Source organism: Calypte anna, chromosome 3 (genome assembly GCF_003957555.1).
Source record: "Calypte anna isolate BGI_N300 chromosome 3, bCalAnn1_v1.p, whole genome shotgun sequence".
In the NCBI taxonomy this organism is placed as follows: Eukaryota; Metazoa; Chordata; class Aves; order Apodiformes; family Trochilidae; genus Calypte; species Calypte anna.
In genome coordinates, this window is record NC_044246.1 from 32,999,435 (window position 1) to 33,021,659 (window position 22,225).

At 39.1% G+C, this 22,225-nt stretch overlaps 1 protein-coding gene across 3 annotated transcripts; it reads left to right on the forward strand.

Annotated features, from left to right (window-relative positions):
• The first annotated feature begins 227 nt into the window (after positions 1–227).
• Positions 228–17,090, forward strand: FBXO30 (F-box protein 30). 3 transcript variants are annotated; one of them, XM_030447879.1, is made up of 4 exons: positions 228–417; positions 4,986–5,090; positions 12,130–14,224; positions 15,330–17,090. In XM_030447879.1, exons 3-4 carry the CDS (start codon positions 12,146–12,148, stop codon positions 15,531–15,533), a joined length of 2,283 nt encoding a protein of 760 aa, XP_030303739.1. In that variant the 5' UTR covers positions 228–417; positions 4,986–5,090; positions 12,130–12,145; the 3' UTR covers positions 15,534–17,090. The 3 variants fall into 3 exon arrangements, with proteins under 3 accessions (XP_030303739.1, XP_030303741.1, XP_030303740.1); XM_030447880.1 differs by lacking the exon at positions 228–417 and adding an exon at positions 842–1,053; XM_030447881.1 differs by lacking the exon at positions 4,986–5,090 and having other exon boundaries at positions 242–417.
• Positions 17,091–22,225: the final 5,135 nt, after the last annotated feature.

Consider the following 22,225-nt stretch of genomic DNA (forward strand, 5'->3'; position numbering starts at 1 on the left):
GACGCCACCGCGCATGCGCAAGGGCGAGGAGGGGCGGGGGGGGCGAGGGGGCAGCCGCCCAGCACCCGACATCCGGGCATTTCCTCCGCCGTGCCCCCGCCTCTCCGCCCGAGGCGGCCGCCAGGAGCCCGGAGACTGTGCCGGCGCCTCGCGCTCTCTCCCCGCCCCCCGCCCCGCCCCTCGGCGGCGCCCGCGCCCGCCGCCCCGCCCCGCGCGCTCGCTGGCTGTAGCGCGCGCCGCCGTTGGGGGCGCGGCCGGCAGCGGGGCCGCGGGGGAGCCCGGCGGGCGTCTGAGGCCAGGCCAGGCCGGGCCGGAGGAGGAGGAGAAGAAGCGAGGCGAAGCGAAGCGGGCGCCTCGGCGGCGAGAGAGCGCAGCGAAATCTCCCGAGCCTTCCTGCCTGCCGAGCGACGGGGACGGGTGAGCCGCAGCTGTCCGCGGAAGGGGAGCGAGTCGGGGCCTGCGCCCCCAGCGGGGCTGCGTCCCGCTCCTGGCCGGCGGTGGCTGCCTGGCAGCCGGGTGGTAAACAAATGGCGGTCCGGCGGGGGCGAGCAGCCGGGGTCGCGGCGGGGCGGGGGCGGCCGGGGCCCGACGCCGGCTCGGTCTTAGCTCCCCGCGGTCGCTGACAGGTCCGGGACGGGAGACGAACGCGGCGCTGCCCGCAGCCCCCGGCGGAGGCCGCGGGGGGTTTGGTGTGTGTGTTTCGCTGGTGTTCCCACCTCCCTGCCCGCCCCCGCGGCCCCCCCGTCCGTCTCCCGCAGGGCCCAAAGTGCTGAGTGTGTGTCGGTGGTAACGTGCCATGTAGGGTGGCCGGCGGCCGCCCCGCCCCCGCTCCTGGCCCCTCCGTGACCGTGGGGAGCGGGTGGCGGCGGAGCGAACCCTGCTGCTGCTGCTGCCGCTTCCCTCTGTCCTGCGGTGCTGCCAGCGCTGCCGGGGGTGTTGCGATAACACGTGGGGAAGGGCTTGGGCCGGGGTCTGCCTGGTGCTGTCGAGACTGCGGTCGGGGAGTCTGCTTTATGTGTGGAGTGAGAGGGGACGAGAGGAAATTATCCAGAGGTATTGGTGAAATCCTTCCCTAATCATTCGTGTTCTCGAGTGACTCTGCTCAGATCATGCAAGAGGCGGTGCTTTGTCTCAGTTCCTTTTTTTTTGTTTTTTTGTCGGCTGTTATTGATGTGCATTAGAACCCTTTTTTTCCCCCCCTTTACGAAGGTAGAGGAAGCTGTGTAGCTGTACTGTAACCCCACAGGCTGGCAGTCAGAAGTGCATAGGGAGATGACAGAGGCTTGTTGAACTGCACGTACATTGAAACTGTACTGTGGCCTCACTTCCAAAAGTTCTAGCGCCACTGTTGTTTGCTGCAGGTCCTCTGAATTCTCCAGGGAAAAACCCCGTGGGCTGGAGAGACGGCTTTCTTTTGTTCTGTAAAGTTCTGTTCGGTTTTGGCTGAGGAGCTTTTCATAATCCTTGTTTCCCTTTTGCTGATTATGTTGTTAATATGCCAAAATAAGTGTGTGCTAGCATACTAATCCAAAACCGGGCCTGTGCTGCTGTAGCAACTATATCACCTTGCTTGTCCTACCACTTTAAGCAAGATATATCTCTGGTCTCTCTAGAATCGTGTAGCACTTGAGGTTTAACTCCATTCCCTGGGCAGCTGCTGCCTTCTGCTGAGTGTTGATGTCATACACCTTAACTTGTGCCCTCATATGGAGTGTTAAGGTTCATGCATCCCTAGTGATAAGGATATTAGTTGTACTTATTTATGATCTCCTCTCTCAAAAGTACAAAAATACTCTTAAATGACGTTTGGTTGGTAAGCAAGTTAAATACATGAAAGACTGAAAAATATGCTGGCAGCTTTAAGCCATCTTCCACTCTATATGCTGTGCAATTTCTCCATAGTGGTCAAGTTTCATCCAGAGAAGAAATAGATTCAGAAGGTTAATTGGGGCTGCATTACAATCTGAGACTTTTTGTGGGGTCTCTCATTCTTTTCCAAAGTAAGAAAGTGTTAAAGAACAGGAGACTGAAGGGTGGCTTTTTAATTTGCTTCTTGAATATTCTTTTGCACTAAATTCTTCAGGCAGACAGTTAACTTCTGAAATTTGGACTATATGCCCTTGCCTCCTACTTTGATGCTAGAAGTCTAATGGGCAGAGCAAGAACAGAGTTCAGTTAGCAGTGTCTGCTTGGAAGGTTTCTGGGCAAGATTTCTGATTGGTTTTGGACAACCAAGTTTTTGACCTAGATCTTAAGGAGTGCCCTGTAGTATGCTTATGAAGAAAAAGCACTTGAAGACTATTAGTCTTTACGGGAGCTCCAGTAGCTGCTGTGGATTTCAGCTTCGTAACAAACCCATGCTTTGTATTCAGTCCAGTTGATCTAAAAATAACAATTTCCTTCATATTGATAGACCTATTTAGTTGGTGAGCTCTCTCTCAAGTGAAGCAAATGCTGTTTGCCTCTGGCAATGACATCCAGTGGTAGGATGGGAGCAGGGAATCATTTATCTAGTGATCATTGTACCAGTGACAACACTATGTTATTTTCCTTATGCTTATAAAGATAACTTGAGTATTTGTTGGTGAGATGGTTAGATTGTATAAGGAGTATTCCTGAGCAGAGCACAAACAAGTAATTACATTGTTAAGAGGTGGTTACAGAGAAATCCTGTGTAAGCTGTCCTAAGTGCCTGAGCACTATCTAGAGTCTCCATATTGAATGAGGGGAAAAGACTGAACAAAAATCTTTTATCAACTGGTATAAAACAGGCCAGGAAAGTTGAAGTCACAGGGTAGCTCTGGATTCTAACTTACTTGGCAAGCTGCTTTTTTTAATACTTTTTGAGGTGATGCTTGATTCCTTGTTCTTTGTAATCCATTAATGCCACTTGAATCTAAAATATCCTGCAAACTTTCTCAGTCTGTAGAACATGTAATTGATTTGCATGTGCCATTGTTTACCAAATGCCAAATAATGATCTAAGCTCTTAATGTGAAATCATAATGAAAACCTGATAGGTTTAAACTTAGGACATGAGAACTAGAGGCACAGTGAGGTAACATTTTAATTGGTGTAGTAACAGCTCTTCATGTAAAACATCAGTATTGGTTCAGGTTGATGGTTAAGTAGTGATACATGGTTAAGAGTTGGTTACAGAGGCGCCAGGAGTTGCATGGTGTTGCGTATGTTTGTTGAAGTTTAAGCTTTTTATTTATTTGTCTGTTTTGAAGCATATCTGGTACAAACTAGTTTTCTGTAAGTACCATGGTTTAGAATAATTTGTTGGAGCAACAGATTAATTTTAAGGATTTTTTTTTAAGCAGTGTGATTAACTGACATAGCTGTAATGCTCTTACAAAACCTTGTTTTAGCTGAGTCACTATTGTCATCGGCTGTGGAATGTGTTTGGATGTGAATGTTCAACTGGACTCTTTGAGGAAAAAGTAATAACATCAAGCCCATTAGCATTTGTAAAAAGCAGTCTAAATTATATCAGAGATGGGAAATTGATGACTCATTAAACATCATAAAACCCTCTACAAAAATGATGCGCAGATCTTTTTGTTTCCCAGTTCCTCATTCAAGTTTGAAAGAGCTGGAACAGCATGCTGATTTCAGATATATTCCTAGCTTTTGTATTCACTAACTATAACACTTTTTAAGAAAAGTGAGACTTTGGAATTTTTTTTTCTACTATTTCCATTGGTTTTGAAACCAAGCTGCTTGGAAGAGACAAAAGACTAACAGGTACTGCAAAAACCATTTCATTCTCTAAGAAAGCAAACTATCTGGAAGTGGGTTAGAGTTAATAATACTGTCTCTGCTTTTGTTCACCTGTTCTTTTTGTTCTGTTTACAGTTTTTCAAAATACCTTAGGACAAACCATCTTTCTACTTTAGTATTATGTTGTGCAGTAGGGAATGAGAGGAGTCCACTAATTTTTTTTCCTGTATTGTCTACTTTTGCTGTACAGTGGTCAGCCCATCTTCTAACAGGAGTGTATGTTTACTAAAAAAAAAAACCCAACCTTACAGAGTACAGGACATCTGCATTTTGGTCTGGGATTTTGGAGAACAGTTGTGTTCATGTTTCATTTATTTTAAAGTTGTTTTCTTATTTTGCTGTGGGAACTGGTTAAACTTGTGTAGTAAGACCTGAAACAGTATATTAACAAGATTTTTGGCCTGATTTCTGTAAACATACAGAGGTCAGGAATTCTGTGGCAACATGAATGAATGGAAATATTATGTAAGAAGAAAGATTTATTTTTGGCTTCTTTTGGGTGGCTAAAACTACCTACTGTAGTGTAGAATGCATTGGGTTTTTTCCAGTAGTTCTATTTCTGATGTCTGAGAAGTGGCTTCTTTTTAATGAAAGGTACGGGAGATGATAGCTGGAGATAAACGAGTGTCACCTCAGTTCTACTTCTATCTGGTTTAATGATAATCTATGGGTATGAATACATGGAAAAAACAGCTTGCTTTAGTAAAGAGCATTTTAATATTGAGCAACTGCTTAGTAAGCTCTCATGTCTGAAGACTGGAGCTGGACAAATTTTAGGCTAAAATGCAGTTTTTTCAAGAATCAAACTTTAAATTCATTTATTTTCTTATTTTAGTTCTCCAGTTGTTGCAATCTTCTTTAAAGCTTATTTTTTTCATAAGTGGTTTCTGGTGGGCCAAACCAAAGCATTTGGTGAAGCAGGTCAGAATAGTAACTTTTAATAGTGTATTCTAACCTTAAGTCTAAATAAGTAACCATCCAGGGCGAGTTAACAGCTGGCAATAAGCTAAAACAGCAGAGCTTAGATTGTAGTTGTGAAGTCTGTTAAAAGCTTATTTATTTTTCCATAAAACCTCCAAAATATTAGACATCTGTAGCTCCAGATAGTGTAAACACACGATCTTTTTAGAGAATTGTACGTATGGAAAGCAGTATGGACACCTTACACAAAACCTTACTTCTGATCTCATTTCTTGCAGAGTCTGCAGCAATCGAGGAGTCGCACAGAGTTCAAGTTCAGAAGTGCTTTACACATGAAATCTACTGGCTCTCTAGGTGTTTCTGCCCTGTCACCATCTCAACAGGTAGAGTGCTTTTGTGCCTGAGCCATGCAGCAAGCACAGCTTGTTCCTGGTGTGGTTGTCCTGTGTCAGTGTGTGGGCAAAGGCACATTGAGGCCTTTGGGTTTCTTCTTTGGGGAATGTGTCAAGGTGGTGGGAATGCATGGCAGATCTGTCACAAAAGTACTCTAAGGAAAAGCCTAGTAGGTTTGGTTTTGATTTTTAACACTCAGTTTGTTAGTAATAGAAGGAAGCGATCTGTCATTCCACCAGAGCTTCTGCTCTAAAGTGGAACAAAGCCAGCCACTTTGGGTGTCAGTGGAAGGTCCATTTCAGTCAAAGCAGTGTTTTGCTTTGGGTCATTATCCCCTTGAATTCAGGTTTTTTTTTGTTGTTGTTGTTCCAGTGATTTTGGAGGAAATAGGTTGGTGAAATACTTGAATGGGAGAAAGATGGTTTGCCACCAGGGAAGAAGGAACTGCTGAAGTGTTCCTCAAAGGAATACAGTATACGGGTCAGCTCCTGTAATAGGATGTTTGGGGCAGGAGCAGATGCAGAAAAGTCTTTATTTATAAGATTACTTTTAAATATGATACGTTTGTTACAATATTATTATTATTATTAAGATTATAATATTGCACTTCTTTTAATTCTAATATTTTCTGGTTTTCTGTAGATAGAAGTAGATTCTCTTTCAGTGCTAGATCACTGATAAAACTAGGATCATTCTTGAAGGTCTCTTTCTTGCATTAAGAAACCATGTTTTGATTACTACTTCTTGTTACTTCTTCTGTTTCTTTTGTCTAATAGATAGACTATAATGATATGGGTAGAAGTAGCATACTGTTTGTCTAGTAGTTGGGGCTTTAGTAACTGATGCTCCTTTCCATGTGTTAAGTGAGTAACAAAAAAGAATGTACCCATTTTTGTGTGTTCAATAGGTATAGTCACTACCAAGTAGGTAAGATGCTCTCTGCTTTGTAGTGGATGAATTTTTGAGACTGCAGTCAAAACTTGTGTATCCAAATTTTCTGAATGTTGTTTTAACTTTTCTCATTTGCCCAGTTGTAACAGAAGCCAGGGTTGTCCTGATAAACTCAGGGGTGAGAGGCAGTAATTTATATCCCATAAGGATACAGATTTCAAGTGTGGCATCCAAAAGGATTCTACTTCTTAAAATTATGTCTGATATAAACTAGTTTGAAGAAATATAAGGCTTCATAAAGTTCCTGTCAGACTGTGAAATAAATAAAAAAACCCCACACAATTTCTTCAGTATATAAGATTGTAAAATATGACCACACTGTACTATTAGTGGTGCAACTGAAGCATATACCTTTAAATCTGTCACCTCTTAGTCATGTTATTTCACATGAGTAACTAGCACTTTGTAATGTTTTTGTTCTTTTGAATTTAAAGAGTAGTTGGAAATGAATGGAGCATTAGATGAACTTTGTTATATGTCCCTGTTTCCTGCATTTGCAATGCTATGGAAAGACATTTAAGCAGGATTTGATGTAGCCAGCACCCTAATGTGAGGACAATGGCTGCACTGGCTTTGGAGAAGCCTCAGAATGGAGGTACTTAACCTTAGACTTTGTGGAGTGTTGAGGAGCAGAGTAGAGTTGCCTTTTGTTGCTCACTTCAAGTAAGGATGTCAGCTAGTGGTGGAATTTGCCATCCTTCAGTTGAGTTTGTGTCAAAGATATATTGCTGAACATCCAGCTCATGTTCTTTATCAGTTATTTGGAAACTGTTAAAACAGATCTCAAACCAGCCACCTCAAATACCACCACCCTCAAACCCAAAAAGGGAGCACGACATGCACAACACAGGAAGTTAATATGGGCATATTATTATGGTAATAGACTGAGGTGTTGGGTTTTAGATACAAAAATTGTTACACTTTTTGTGCAGGAATGGGATGACAAGACAAGAAAAGCTTACCTTCTAGAAGACTGCAAAGCTTGTTTAAAACCATTTGATAGACCCGTGAGTCTAGGTGAATGATGGTTTCCCATGCATGATAGAATATCAAAAACCAAAATATTTTGTTTAATAATTATCTATAGTACTGCCCACTCTGTTTTGGCAGAATAGTCTGGAGCGCTTTTCTTTTTTTAAATAACACTGCTCTCTACCTCCTGTCCTATTTTTCTTTACACATTTTTTAAAAAATCATTTGTCACTTAAATCTCTCTCTTACTTAGCTGTTTCTTCTCTAAAGGCTTCTGCATCTTGTCAGACTTCTTAGCCAGTCTTTTAGCCAGAGACCTGGGTAAAAGCTGGAAGATGAAGAAATAAGGCAGTCTCTTCTACAATCTCCAAACAAAACAAGAATTTTTTTAGAATGGTTTGCATATATTTGGCTGCTTGTGGGTGGATTTGGGTGCTCCTGGGATTTTAAACCTGTAATACTGCTTGTGTCTCTCTATTCTACTTCCTTGAACCAGTAATTTAAGAACCTGTTGGTTCTTAAGCCTATTTGGTAGGATTTGACAGAGGGAAGACTCTCGAAGAGAGTTGAACTTTGTAGGTTTGGTGAATAAAAGATAACTGAGTAAGGAAGTGTTCCAGTAGCAGTAATAGTTGCTGTGATTTCCTATCTTATTGGCATCAAAGCATTCAGATAGGGGATAATGAGTAAGCAGACTTTGGATTTGATAAAAGTAAGTACAGCTCCATATGCTTTGTGGTGTAAAAGAAATTGAGAGCTCTCATTTGCAGCTGAAGTGTACTGTGTGGTGACTGAAACCCTTACGCTTTTTTAATGTTTGTGTTACAACAGCTACTGAAAATCATGTGGCTTCAGCAGCTGGAATTTTAATCCTTTTAATTATGATAGTTTTTCAAAGCATGTTCTGGCTGATTTGGTCAGCTGACTGTATAGCATGTAAAATAACATCAAGTGATTGCACAAATTCTGAGAGCAGTGGTCACCTCAGTGGAACGGGATGTATTTTTAGGTTTCTCTGCTAGTAACAGTCAAGTGTGTGTACTTACGCATCTCATATGAACTGTAGCTAGCTGCTGACACTACACTATCAGAAAAGGACAGCTGTTCATTCGTGCTATAGTCATTGATCTGACACTATCTTCTCACCAAATTGTGGCTAGGAATGCAGTGGGGTCCAAACACTGTAACTATTATTGGTACGTATTTTAATGACAGGTATTTTTCTTCAGATCAGTTGTGACATTCTTTGTTAGCCCTTCCAATTTTCTCTGTGAGAGTAACTGAAAGCACTGTATTACCTCCAGCAACAATATTTTTATCTCCCCTTCACTCAATAGTTTTTTACTTTACAAGGCAATGTTTGGGAAAAGGGTGGTTCTTGTTCTCAGTGTGTAGTACTAGTAATATATTGGCTCTGGTTCTTCAAAGGAAAATGATTCATGTGTGGATGCTTTTAATCAGAGGTACTAAGTTTTGTGGTTCACAAAGTTAGCTTACAAAATAGAGTGAGTGACCACTTGTTGATTAATGAAGGTGATAGTTCTTGAGGTCTTATCCATTATTGCACCAGTTGTATCGGGTCTCTTGGTTTTCACCTTTGGACTTAATTAGCAATTTGGTAATTGAATTATATCAAAAGCTTTCACTAAGAAGACCCCATGTCCAAGACCCCATGGCAGTCTAAAACAGTTGTTGATTTTGAAATGAAAATTAAAAATACAGAACAATGATATTTTTATATATATGCACACACATATCTGTAAGGACTTCTTAGTAATCTATAAATAAAATGTGACATTCTGACTAAATGGAAGTTCTGCAGCAGGTGTTTTGAAGTAAAAGCTTGCAAGGAGAACACAGAATTTTAGTGAATGTTCTGCTGAAGGTCTACTGATACCCAAAGGAATTTTAAATTATATAGTTAAGGAGGCAAAGTATTTAAATTTGAAGAGAAATGGCAACTAATATCAAACTTTTTAGTGACCAGTCAAATTCTAATTTACTTTAGCTCTTTAATTGATCACCTTTATAACCACTTCTTCATAAAAACAAATGCAAGCATCTGTTACAGAACTGAAATCCACCTGTTGGTGAAATACAGTATTTTAGTGAATGCTTTGGCTTTCATATGCTGTCTGTTGGTGATATTTGCTGTTTGCACCAGGTTTTGTCTCCTTCTTACAATCTTCAACATTTCACTTGCCTGTATGAAGTGATGGGTATTGGTTTAGGCATGAAAGCAGCCCAGAAGCCTGAGAAAAGCCAGTATCACCATGCAGCTCAGGTTTCAAAGTCTGACTTCTGAAGACCAAGATTGTGTACTGGAGAGGAGGATGTTTTACTGTCTTGATAGAATGCTGTTCTGTGTAAGCTCACATAGGCTATTTAAAAATAGTATTTAATGATAGTTGACTTATTTAGGGTATGTCTATACAAATGGTGCAGGCAAATACAAGCTCAGTTTGACTGCATTCTGAGCTGTCTGCATGCAGGCCAGCTTTGGCTTGTAAGTGATGGACCAGTGCTAGCATAGCAGTGTGTGCTAGTGAGCATACCTGCCTTATGCTCTAAACATGGCTCACTGGCCATTTTAAAGTGAGCAAGGTGCATAGCTTTTTGCAAAGGAGGTAAATAATTTAATTTTAGAATTTTTAACGTAATAGTGGGTAACTGATTAACTTCAGCCTTAATGCTACCAGACTGCTTGTTTTATGGGAGCAGGACTGTGGTTAGAAGTATGAAGTAAGGGCTGGGCTCTGTGAGGGCTCTTGCATTATAAGCTAGCAATTTTCTTTTTCAAGGCTGTTTCCATTTTGTTTCAAGTGCTTTAAAATACACACATAGCCTGAGAGCTTTTTTTTGATCTCTGCTTGCCTGTTGACTTGAGGAAAACTAGAGTTTGGTTTCAGTATTGATGCAAAACTGTTTGGTCTAGCAACAGGTACGCTGCTGTATTTGGCAGGAGTTACTTAGGGCTTTACTGGAAGAGCTAAATATACCTCGGAGAGGTCAGATAATTTTCTCTTTCATTCTTTACTGAACGTGTTTCAACTCCTTGCAGTAGATGCTATCTGACTTAATATGCAAGTTGAAGGAACGTTGTGTGCCAGAAGGGTTTGCTAAAATTTTTAACAAGTCAGGGAATCACTGAGTACAGTGCCTGATTCACTTGACAATTTATTTGGAACTTAAATGTTGCTCTGCATATAAATACTAAGATATGGTGGGGAAAATTCAGCTGTGTTTTGCCTGCTAAGTGTAGCACATATGCTTCTTTGTCAGAAGTGTTCAGGAGAGTGGGTGGCTAAAATATTTGAGTTATCCAGATTACGATGGATGGGTGTATGAGGACTGATTGCTACTTCAAGTTGGCATGAATTTCAAAGCATTAAAAGAATACAAGTGAGTGAAGTGTCACATACATTTCTATTTAAATGCTCCAAACAACTGAAAGTGGAGTGTCTAAAAGGATGTTTTTTACTTTTACAATTTAGAGTATTTTTAGTTTAAGAAGTTTTAATGCATTAAAACTGGTAAGTGTTCAGTCTGAAGACAATTAATTAGAACACTTGTTAGCTAGTAGAATAAAATAAGGCACCAATTCTATTAATCTTAAGTTCTGTAAGTATCTTATTTTTCAAGAAAGTTTCTGGAGGGTGAGGAGTGAGGAAAAGATGGAACTAAGGAGTGTATTGGCACAGTGTTTTGAGATTTGGCTCTGTGCAGGTCATTCTCTGATCTCTCTGAACTGTAATGCCTAGTGAATAACACTTGCAAAGAGGGAGTTTGTTGGCACATAGGGAAGAGCTTGGTCACTTGTGTGGGCCTGCAGTCCAGCTAATGAGCAGTTCCAGAGCATCTGGAAGTGTGGTACAAATGTGCTAAGTTTACACTGTTCTTTTCTTCTTTCTTTCTTTTTTTTCCTCCCTCACACATAAAATACTTGAATTTTTTTGTTTGTATCAATTTATTGTAATAGATTATGCAGTGAATTTTATTGGGATTTTTATTGTTGTGTGCTTTTATTATGTAAAATTGTTGTGTTACTGTGAGCTAGCGCTGGTATTTTATCCACAATGACCATAGGATGTATTTAAAAAAAATGCTTTCTGTGGGTTGGACTGGAGGTATAGATAGGATCAAGTTAGGTTGCAACATTTTACATGGAAGTTTTCAGTAAATTAAAAGGACTTATTTAATGTGTACTGTAATTAGTACCCTTATGCAATAAGTACTATAAAGGTAAAGGAGGAGCTGTTAGCCATAGATGAATTTAAAAAGAACAGTGGAGATCTATCAAACATAGAGTGTAGAGGAGAAAAGGACATGATGGGATTGAGATACATGCTAGGGGCTGCAGATTACCTTAAAAAAAACTGCATGAAAAAGGGTGTCAGCATTTTAGATGGTAGTAAGCAGCCCCGGGAACCTCCATTTGATTTAGAGAAACGCAGATGAGGATTAATCTGGCTGCCTTTATTTCATCTCCCTATTCTGTAGAGTTGTAGGGGTTAATAATAAATAATAGTTTTATGTAATAGGCCATAGCAACAGTCATGCTTGGTTTTTCAATGAATCATCATTTTTTATGGGCAGGGAAAAAAAACCCAAAACCAAAAACAACCGGCTATTCCAGAGGGAGGGATTATACAACATTTTAACCTAAATTGTACATATTGTGCTTGGTGGACAAATTCCTAGATTATGTCTTGAACTCTGATAGAAATGTGTATCTTTAATTTTAAGGTGACCATTTATTTGAGATTAAATGTCAAATGCTTGTTCTCTTTAAATAGCTACTGATCAGATCACATATTGTTAACATGCAGTTTAGTGTGAAGGTGGTGAGACACTGGAACAGGTTACCCAGGGAAGTTGAGAAGAAGGACAGGTTGGATGGGGTTCTGAGCAACCAGGTCTAGTGGAAGATGTCCCTGCCCACTCAGTGGGGTTGGAACTAGATGATATTTAAGGTCTCTTCCAACCCAAACCATTCTCTGATTCTATGCTATGTATCTTTGTCCACACACAGAGGATGTGAAACTGTTATTGAATATTAAAAACATTGCATTAATATTCGATGCTTTTGTCTTTCTCTTCACTCAGATTTGGATTTACAGTCATGGAGGAACACCAACAGCATTTACACTGTGTGAACTGTGTCAGCCGTCGTTGTATGACCAGACCAGAGCCTGGCATTTCCTGTGATTTGATTGGCTGCCCCTTGGTTTGTGGTGCAGTTTTTCACTCATGTAAAGCTGAGGAACATCGTATGTTATGTCCACTTGAGAGAGTGCCTTGTTTGAATAGTGGCTTTGGATGTCCCTTCATAGTAGCTCGAAATAAAATTGCTGATCATCTAGAAGTTTGTCCTGCAAGTGTGGTATGTTGTACCATGGAGTGGAATAGATGGCCAGTCAGTTATGCTGACCGAAAATCTTACGAAAATCTGAGTAAAGATGTTGATGAAGTGGAACAGCTAGATATGGCTTTAGCCCTTCAAGACCAGCGCATGTTGTTAGAATCACTTAAAGTAGCAACTATGATGTCAAAAGCAGGTGATCATATACCAGAATCCAGAGAGCAAACTTCTGTCAAATCAAGTGCCCCAGATACAGTTCATTCAAATGGTTTGATGCCTGTAGATGAAGAGTCCTATGGTGCACTTTACCAAGCTACTGTAGAAACAACAAGGAGTTTAGCTGCTGCTCTGGATATCCTGAACACTGCTACAAGGGACATTAATATGTTAGGTTCAAGGCTCTGCATTTCACCACATGAAATGAAAGAAGATACTGAGTTGAAAGAACAACATTCTAATGGCATTATTCAGGATAAAATGTCTGACCATGAATATCCAGATGATGATAACAAAGGAGCAGTTGGGGGAATTAACTTGGATAGCCCAAGGCAAATTTCACAAATGGAGCAAAGTAGTTCTAGTGATAGTTGTTACGACGAAGTGCAAAAACACGACTTAAATGTAAACTTCAATAACTCCTCGCTTTTGTGTAATGGTTTTCATGTAGAAAATGAATGTTCAGAGGTGTTGGACCAGACTGAAGATCTTGGTGTGTCTCATTCAAAACCGTCTAGCATAGCAAATGGTGAATGTACTGCATCTCATGATGATGAAGCATTACAGTCTTGCAGCTCCTTCCCTGTAACAGCTCAACTTACAGAAGTATTATCAGCTGATCACTTAGTTAATGGCAATGTTAGTCATGTACTACTTCCCCATAATGCTAATGAAGAAGAACTGTTGGAAAGACAAGTGGAGCAAGAAAGGTTGAGAAACTTAGATGCATTTTCTCTTTTACGGCACCGATCATACAAATTTCTTGTTAACCACTATTGGTCTACACCAAAAGAAGACAAAGCTGTTGATACATCAGATTTGGAGATAACAGAAGATCCTATGGGTCTTCAGGGGATTGATCTAATCACTGCAGCTCTGTTGTTTTGCCTAGGAGACTCTCCTGGAGGTAGAGGGATATCAGAAAGTCGCACTGTTGATGTGTATCATGTTGACTTTGGGACCCAAACATTTTCTCTCCCATCTGCTATATTGGCCACGAATACAATGGTGGGCGAAATAGCTTCAGCTTCTGCGTGTGACCATGCCAACCCACAGCTCTCAAATCCAAGTCCATTCCAGACCCTTGGACTGGATTTAGTGTTGGAATATGTGGCTAGATACCAAACAAAACAGCGTTCAATGTTTACATTTGTTTGTGGACAGTTGTTTAGGAGGAATGAATTTTCATCACATTTTAAGAATGTGCATGGTGACATTCATGCTGGCCTTAATGGCTGGATGGAGCAGAGGTGTCCTTTGGCATATTATGGGTGTACATACTCTCAACGAAGGTTTTGCCCTTCAACACAAGGGGCAAAAATTATTCATGACCGTCACTTACGGTCATTTGGAGTTCAGCCTTGTATATCCACAGTATTAGTAGAACCAGCTAAAAGCTGCTTAATTGGACTACACAATGACCATCTGAGTAGTCTGCCATTTGAGGTTCTGCAGCACATTGCTAGTTTTCTAGATGGCTTTAGTTTATGTCAGCTTTCAAGAGTGTCACGTTTAATGAGAGATGTGTGTGGAAGCTTGCTTCAAGCACGTGGAATGGTGATACTGCTTTGGGAGAAGAGAAAGTACCCAGATGGAAGTTCTTCCTGGCAGATAAAAGAAAAGGTAAGTTAATTTTTACTTTTAAAGTTAAAAGGGAAGTATTAAATTGGTCTCGTTCTTCCTTTTTCCCCTAATATTTTCCTTGGTCACTCTTATTTGCTCCTTTTTGACATAGTATCCCCCCTTCATGAAACAGATTGTCATACAAAAGGACAATTAGTAAAAAATTTCTAGCAGGTTAGTTCAGTGTTTTCCACACTTGAAAAAGTAGAAGTTAAAGTAGCATCCGTGTAGTTTTTACTTGATATAAATAAATTAGCTTCTGATTTTCCCCCAAGATTTAAAAATATTAAATTACTACTTCATGATTTGCTTTAATATCAGTATTTCATGAAAAGTGGGAAAGCTGCCTACAAAGTTTGCTTTTCTTGTCTTTATACCATTTACAGCAACTTTAATTTTTAATCACTCATCTGTGGAGATCCTATCCATTGCCATGATATTGAGTGCCTCAAGACATACTATTGAGTATGTAAATAATTCTTAAAATCTTTGGGTTACCTTTGTAAAAAGCAGTTTTCACCATTACCCACCTCCATCATCCTGAACTGACGAGCATCTGCAGCAGTAATTTGGAATTACAGAAATTGATAATTTCAGAAATGGATCTTTTTGACTGGTCATGCAGTACTCCATCATGTAGCTTCTGATTGCATCACTTTGTAGATGCAAAAAGCATTGCCTGCCTATTTTCTCAGAGTTGACATGCAGTATGAATCAGCCCGGAACTGGCTCTGCAAAATTAGCATTGCATGCTTGTATCGTACAGATTTATAGTAATTGCAAAGCATTGCCTGAAAAGTATCATAGCAAAACATTTAGGTTGGATATTAGAAAGAATTTCTTTACAGAGAGGGTGATCAGGCATTGGAATGGGCTGCCCAGGGAAGTAGTGGATTCTCCGTCCCTGGAGATATTTAAAAAGAGACTGGATGTGGCACTCAGTGCCATGGTCTAGTAACTGCAGCGGTAGTGGATCAAGGGTTGGACTCGATGATCTCTGAGGTCCCTTCCAACCCAGTCAATTCTATGATTCTATGATTTAATTTCCTGCCCCGAATTCAGACACCTTTAAACATTTTGAGCCTAAACGCAACTTATTTCCTAGGTTTGGCGCTTCAGTACAGCCTTCTGTACTGTGAATGAGTGGAAGTTTGCTGACATCGTGAGCATGGCTGACCACTTGAAGAAATGCAGCTATAATGCTGTCGAGAGAAGAGAGGAGGCTGTTCCGCTGCCATGTATGTGTGTAACACGAGAACTCACTAAGGAAGGACGTTCACTCCGCTCTGTTTTGAAACCAGTACTTTAAATGTTGCAACCACTCCAATTGCACATACACTCAAGCACCTGATATAACCTCGGTAATATTATGTGACACTTTATTAATGTACTAAAGATACTTTCTAGCTAAATCTACTCTGTCACTGTGTATATAAGGTTTGAAGTGACATTTATTTTTTATAATACTCTTTCGCTGGAAAGTAATGAAAGTTGCCTTAATGTTTGAAAAATTTGGAACTTGCTGGACAGGGTAGTTTTATCTAACTTATATAATTTAAGAACAAAATCCTAAGGTGTGTTTTCTGATTCACTGGTGCCCATGTTGCTGTTGTCTGATAACATTTAAAAAATGGCCTCTAAATGGTGTGCAAATTTAGATAGGAAACACCAAATTGTAGTGAGACAAAATCCTGACCAATTGTACTTGCTATATTTGGTCTTTTTTTTTTTTTTCCCCGAACAAGTTATAATCCAAATATGGGAACGATGAGGAAGAACTCAAAACTTTGTAGTAGATGTCTCAAACACAGCTTTTAAGTGCATCTTTTCTCATGAAATTGGTGTCCTAGTGCTCTTCCTAGATAACAGGTGATCTAGGATCAGCTTTTTAAAATTTATGTTCTGTTTCAGGAATTATCTAAGTGAATTCAGATTTTCAGGAGCTTAATTTTTAGTACAGCATTCTTTTCACATGTCAACCAATGATTATTATTCTTCTGAACTAATTACATTTTTTTCACTTTTGGGAGCAAAACATTTTCGAGCTAAAACATGGAATACTAGTTTTTACTCTCGCACCTAAAATGACATCAATATAAAATGTATAAAATGTTTTTCCTTGTCCTGCATTTGGCTGAGGGTTAAATTGCTTGAGAAGTCAGAAGTTCAAAGTATAGGATGAACAGTTATGAATTTATAATGCAGCTAATGAAAGGGCTTTACTTGTTTTATGGTATTATGAGATGTATTGTCTCCCTTTCTGTTAATTTGTCTATAAAAATGCTGCTTTTCTGAGGAGCATTTTAAATTACTGGTATGTATAGCAAATGTATCATCTTCATAAGATGAGACATGATTTGTCAATTGCATCAGGCATATCAGAAATGTATGTTCAACCACATCTGTTAAATGAACGACTCCAATTTGCTTCCAGTCTTCCATAATAAAAGATCTTACAAAGCATTTGTGAACAGACAATACATGATATGAAAAATGGCCTGGTATAGCAAAACTGTAATAACTTGAACTGTCTTTCCAACTTGTTTGTATTAATGTTGGAGTCTCTAGCCTGTTGTACTTAGCAACTGTGCCACAAAGCTAAAACAGAAACAGACCAGAGCTTGGGACAAAGAAATACAGTATGTATTTCCATTATAGGAAAAAATAAGAGATTAGTAAGGAGATGTTTACAAAAATGTGTAAATCTATTACTCATAATTTCTGTACTGGACATTTGTTTATGGCTAGTCTGGCTGCAGTTCACAACTTTGGTATCTCTGTGTTTTCCATTCTGAGTCCAGTCCAGCTAAACATTCACTGCCTTTTTCTATCCAGAGTGCTACAGGTGCCCAGAAAAAAAAAAAAATCTATTTCTTCAGTGCCATGAGATGAAATTACAAGAGCTCAAACAGAAGTTCTGCCTGGATCTTCAAACTACATGTTCTCTTTCCATACTTTTTTTTGTTTGTTTGGAGAGAGGAAAAGAGTAAACACTCTGCAGAGTTAGCAGCAATATTTTCAGTAATTCTTAGCTATTACTACAGTTATGTGGAAAGGAGAATCTAGATTCATGTACAAATCTGACTATACCAACTGGGGTTTAGGTAGGGTTTTTAACACCTACCCCATTACTGTTCTCTGAGTGCACTGAAACACTCATTACCCACAAATTCTTCAGTACAAGGCAGGAGACAGACTTTAAGTGGTTGTCTTTTGGATCTAATGGCTCCTTGCTGCTGCTTCCCACTGCTTAAGAGTAGTTGGGTGACTGGAAGGATCCTGAATGTTGAAGAGTTTATGGTTGCATTTATGGCTAAATTGACTTTAAAACATCTGTCTTGGGTTACTGGTATTTTTGAAGTCAGCAATGTGGTGGTTTTTGTACTTGGTGTTTGTTGTAAGTGCCCAGAACCCTGGTAAGTATGGTAGGCAGGGAAGTGACTTTGTCACTTAAGGAAAGAGGGTGTTCAGTTAGAGGAGCTGGTGTTGGGAGAATCTTGATTGTAGCACAGTGTGGATCTACATCTGAAGTATCATCAGTTGTTGAGCTATTAAAACGAACTTTTTAAGTACTTGGTGTTTTTCTTAAGAAATGACATTATTTCCCAATACATGCACTTTTGTTTTCAAATGTAGATACAAGCTTTTTTGTTAAATCAGTTTATTTTTTATGAGAATCCAGAGCTATTAAAATATCAATGTTGTAAACAAAATCTCTGCCTTGCAAACTGCCTCAAATGTAGGAATACAATATACTTAGGATAAAAACTTTGTGTTTTTACACTGCTATGCAGTTTGTAAAACATCTGTGGTGTAGAGTCTGTCAAAATGTGGCTTGTTCACATTTGCCCTTGAATTTTAAAAATGTTGTATCTCTTTCCTGGTACATCTTCCTTACAGCATATATAGACAGCTGTTCCAGTCTTTCTTTTACATGATACCACATTGCTAATTTGTTTAAAATACTATGTTTTCAATCATGCAATATTTTTTGCAACATCTGTTGAAATCTGAATAAAACTTTTGGAGTTTCTCTTTTAGTATGATTGTATTTATTTTTTTTTTAAGCTTACTAACAGCCCTCCAGTGTTCAGATACGTAGTTTAATGTCTGCCTGTAGGATTTTAATACTCAAAAAATCATTAGCAACAGTTCTATTTACAAACATTTAAACATTTTGAAATTATGCAGCAATAAATATGTGTATTCACATTCATTTCATTATGAAGATCAGTCATTCCTTTTTAGACTATCCATTTCTATTGCTTTGGTCTATTCTGCAGCATAGATTTAATCCACAATTCAAGGTTTAACTACATAACATTGAGAACCTGTACCTTGTAGGTTTGTTTTTTTCTGAATAATAGGTGGGCAAGATTATCTGATCAACATGATACACGCACTACCCCTTTGCAAAGAATATTTCAGTGTGTTGTCTCATGAGTACTTTTCTGTAGAAACCTATTGCTTAAAATAGTACAGAAGCAAAAATTTAGGGAGTTTTTTAGATAATAGTTGTACTTCAGGCCGTATATGGACCATCAAAACATAAACCAAAACCTTATTATAATAAAAGACTGTCCAGAAATAGACCTTTTGCCTTATCATTTGCCAATGCTAGTAGTCTTTGCAAATGAAAATGTACCTATACTACACAAATCAGATAATAAATTAAACTGTGTCAAGTAACAAGATGAGACTCATGGGTTAATTTCAGCTGTTAGTTGTGGTTATTTACTTTTTTGTATAGACCACATTAACCTTTTGTTTTTCTCTCTCCATAAATGGATTACTTTGCTGTGTAAGGAATTTTTTTTTGTCTTTCTTGATGTGTAAAGCATTCTAGAGGATTTGGCTGTATCTTTTAACTTGTTTTTCTGAAAATGCGGCAGCTAACAGTATCTTTGTGTGCTCTTACCTGTTGACTGTACTTCCCTAAAATGAGATTTAAGTGCAGTGAAAAAGTTGATACAATTGCTGTAATATCAGAAAGGTGATTTAAATTCTTTCAATCAGAATGTCTCTTCAGGCATCTTTGATCATATTCATATGAGCAAAATCTTGTGGTTGTTTACAGCACTGAGGAAAAAATACCATTCAGATCATGTTTATGAAAAGTTATGGCATGTAAAGGAGCCAGTTTGAAGAATGGAGTTCTCATAGTGTGATAGTTCAGCATGTGGTGAATATTCTAAAATATCCAAAAGTAATCCAAATGGGAGAGGAAAACTGAACGGAGAAGTAGGATTAAAATAACAACGACATCCAATCCTAGCATTGAGACTCAGTTCTGTTTGTGAAAATGCTGAGTTTCTGGCTTGAGCACAATGGCATTTTACTGATGATTTATCAATCTTGCCATGATAGCAGGAGTTGTCTTGCTGCTTTTTGAGCTCTATAATGTGCTTTAATTGTAAATTGTCTCCCAAGTGTTTTCTGTATTTCTGAGTCAAGTATTGCTGAATGCAGTCACCTGCTGACTGTAAGGTATGTACTTGGTGTAGGTTCTGCATGCTGGTGGTGTCAGACTTGCTAAGAATAATAGGAAAAATAAGGTCCTTTGGATATGGAGAATTCATCTGCATGGTTTCCATCTGTGTTTGCCAGAAAGGGAACCAAAATATGTTAGGGAATGCAAGGAGCAAAATCAGATGACTGATCGCATTCATTATAACTTGTGAGTGGCCTGGTAGTTGAGAAAACATTATTAGTCATCAGGTGCAATTTGAAACGTGAACAAAAAGTCCACACCTCTGCTATTTTGACAAAAAAAAGTCTACAATGCATGCACTGGTAGGTATATAAGCTGGTTATAGCCTTTTGTAGTAGAACAATGTATGCAAAAGAAGCGTGTATGGTTTTTAATGCAAAGCATAGGAAAAAACCTAGAATTTCATGGGCTGTGAATTCATATAAGGCAAGGTTTTTAGAACCACTCAGAAAAAGTGTGGGGTTTGTCTTCAGGATGTTTTAGTGGTCTGATACTTAGTTTCATCCTAAACTGTAGGGGCAATTTATTTATTTTACACCATTACATGGAAGGAAAAATAGTAGCAGGAAAGGTTGCAATGACCTTATAAAAAATAGATTGTTATATATCCAGGGATGTTTTCAAGCATGTAATTAAAGAGCTGTCTTCAAGTTTATTGTCACTTAACTGGAGATAATTCTGCTAGCAAGATGAAAGTTGGGTTGCATTAGTATTTTCACGTGAACATCCCAACAAAAGGGGTAGGCTGCATAACAAAACTAATCTGATTACGTGGCTGGTTAACAAATGAACAGTCAAGGACCTGGCATGAGTATACATTGGACTTTGTTCACAAGTGTTAATGTTTCAAAGTTCCATGTTGTATAATCAGTCGAATATTGTGTACTCTTTAGTTTTGTAATTATATTGTTGTGATCCACATGTAATTCTGGAGGCCTTTCCAGCAAACAGGAAATAATGTGCCACATGGTGGGATCTGAACTTTAGTTAAGGTAAAATACGACTGTTATGAACTGTGTCAGCTGTTCATGAGCACCATGTCTGGAGTTTTGGGTCGTTGTGTTTCAAGAGTAAGGAATTAATGGATGCCTTGTTGCCAAAGCAAGGTGGATTTGCTTCTAAGCAAGAAGAGTTTCATATGTTATCTCATTGTGCACGTGGTTTTTGGGATGGAGATGTGTAGGGTGGTTTTGATTTAACCATGCAGTAAGGCTTAACTTGTCAGCAGATGGAATTGCACACAACACAAAATTATTTCTATAGTTTGTGATAAAATAGGTTCAGTCTAAGTGGCCTGTGACTTGGACTTCAGTTAACTGGAGTTGCAGCTCGTAATTGTATTTTTCAGCTGATCTATCTTGGGTAAACACAGCAAGAAGCATTTATGTTAAAGGTTAAAGACCAAAACAAAACAACCAGGAAAAGAACAGGAAGAAAAAAAACCCAACCAAACAGAAACAAATGAAAAAACAAAACATAGCAACAACCAACCCAAAAAACCCAAAACAAATTGCCACCCCAACAACTAGGAAAACTCTCATTGATGGATTTCTGTCCTATTTCTGCATATAAACAGTGTTCATTCATGTCTGTTAGGATTGCCTGGCAAGTAAATAGAAAACTCAGTTTCTATGCTTTGTTCCAATGAAATTACTCAAGTGGTTGAACAGTTTTGATTCAGGGTTTTGGTCCACAGTAGGTGCTGAAGCCTTAATTAGATTTGTCATCAGGGTTGCAGTGTTAATGATAGAGTGAAGTGGGTTGTGTGGTTTAGTGCCACTCAGCAATAGCAGTCCATTGGAAAGATGTCATTCTGCATTATAGAAAAAAAATGTGGTTTTTATCTGTATTTTCCTTCTGCTTTGGAATGAAATGCAAAACTTTATGGTTTCAGTCAAGCAGTGAATTGAGATACAGATGTTCAGAGGAAGAGATGAATTGTTAGGGCATTTTTTATGTGGAAGATCCAGTTTGTCTTGTCTCCAAGGCAAGCAGAGAAGGAACATATAATAATAAGGTGCTGTTTCTCACATCATCATCACTATGAGAACTGCTTCCGAGTTCTCTCCTGCTTTCACCTTTCCCTCTTCACTGAACAAATGATGTTGTTCCACCAAAGTTTACCTTGTATATGGGAGTGCTAAACAAGGTTGGACAAAAGGTCTCCATAGATGAAGTAAAATATTGCTGAGATATCTTCAAAATAGGTGGAGAATATGGACTCATTTATGCTTTGGCAATTAGTCAAGATAAACTGTAACTGGTCTTTAATTTTGCTCTGACCACAGATGCACTTTCAGCAAAAGTGGCTTTGAGAAGTACTACTTTAGAGAGAGTTAGGGCATAGCCTGCCTTTGGAATGTTCTGTTTGAACTGTAGGATGCTCTTTAATTGGCAGAAGTTGGACAAACAACCCCACGCTAGTTACAGTAGTTACTGAGAACAACATACGAAGTGGTTGAGTATTCCCTAGAAGACCTCACTGCTCAGGAAAAAATAAACAAGTGGCC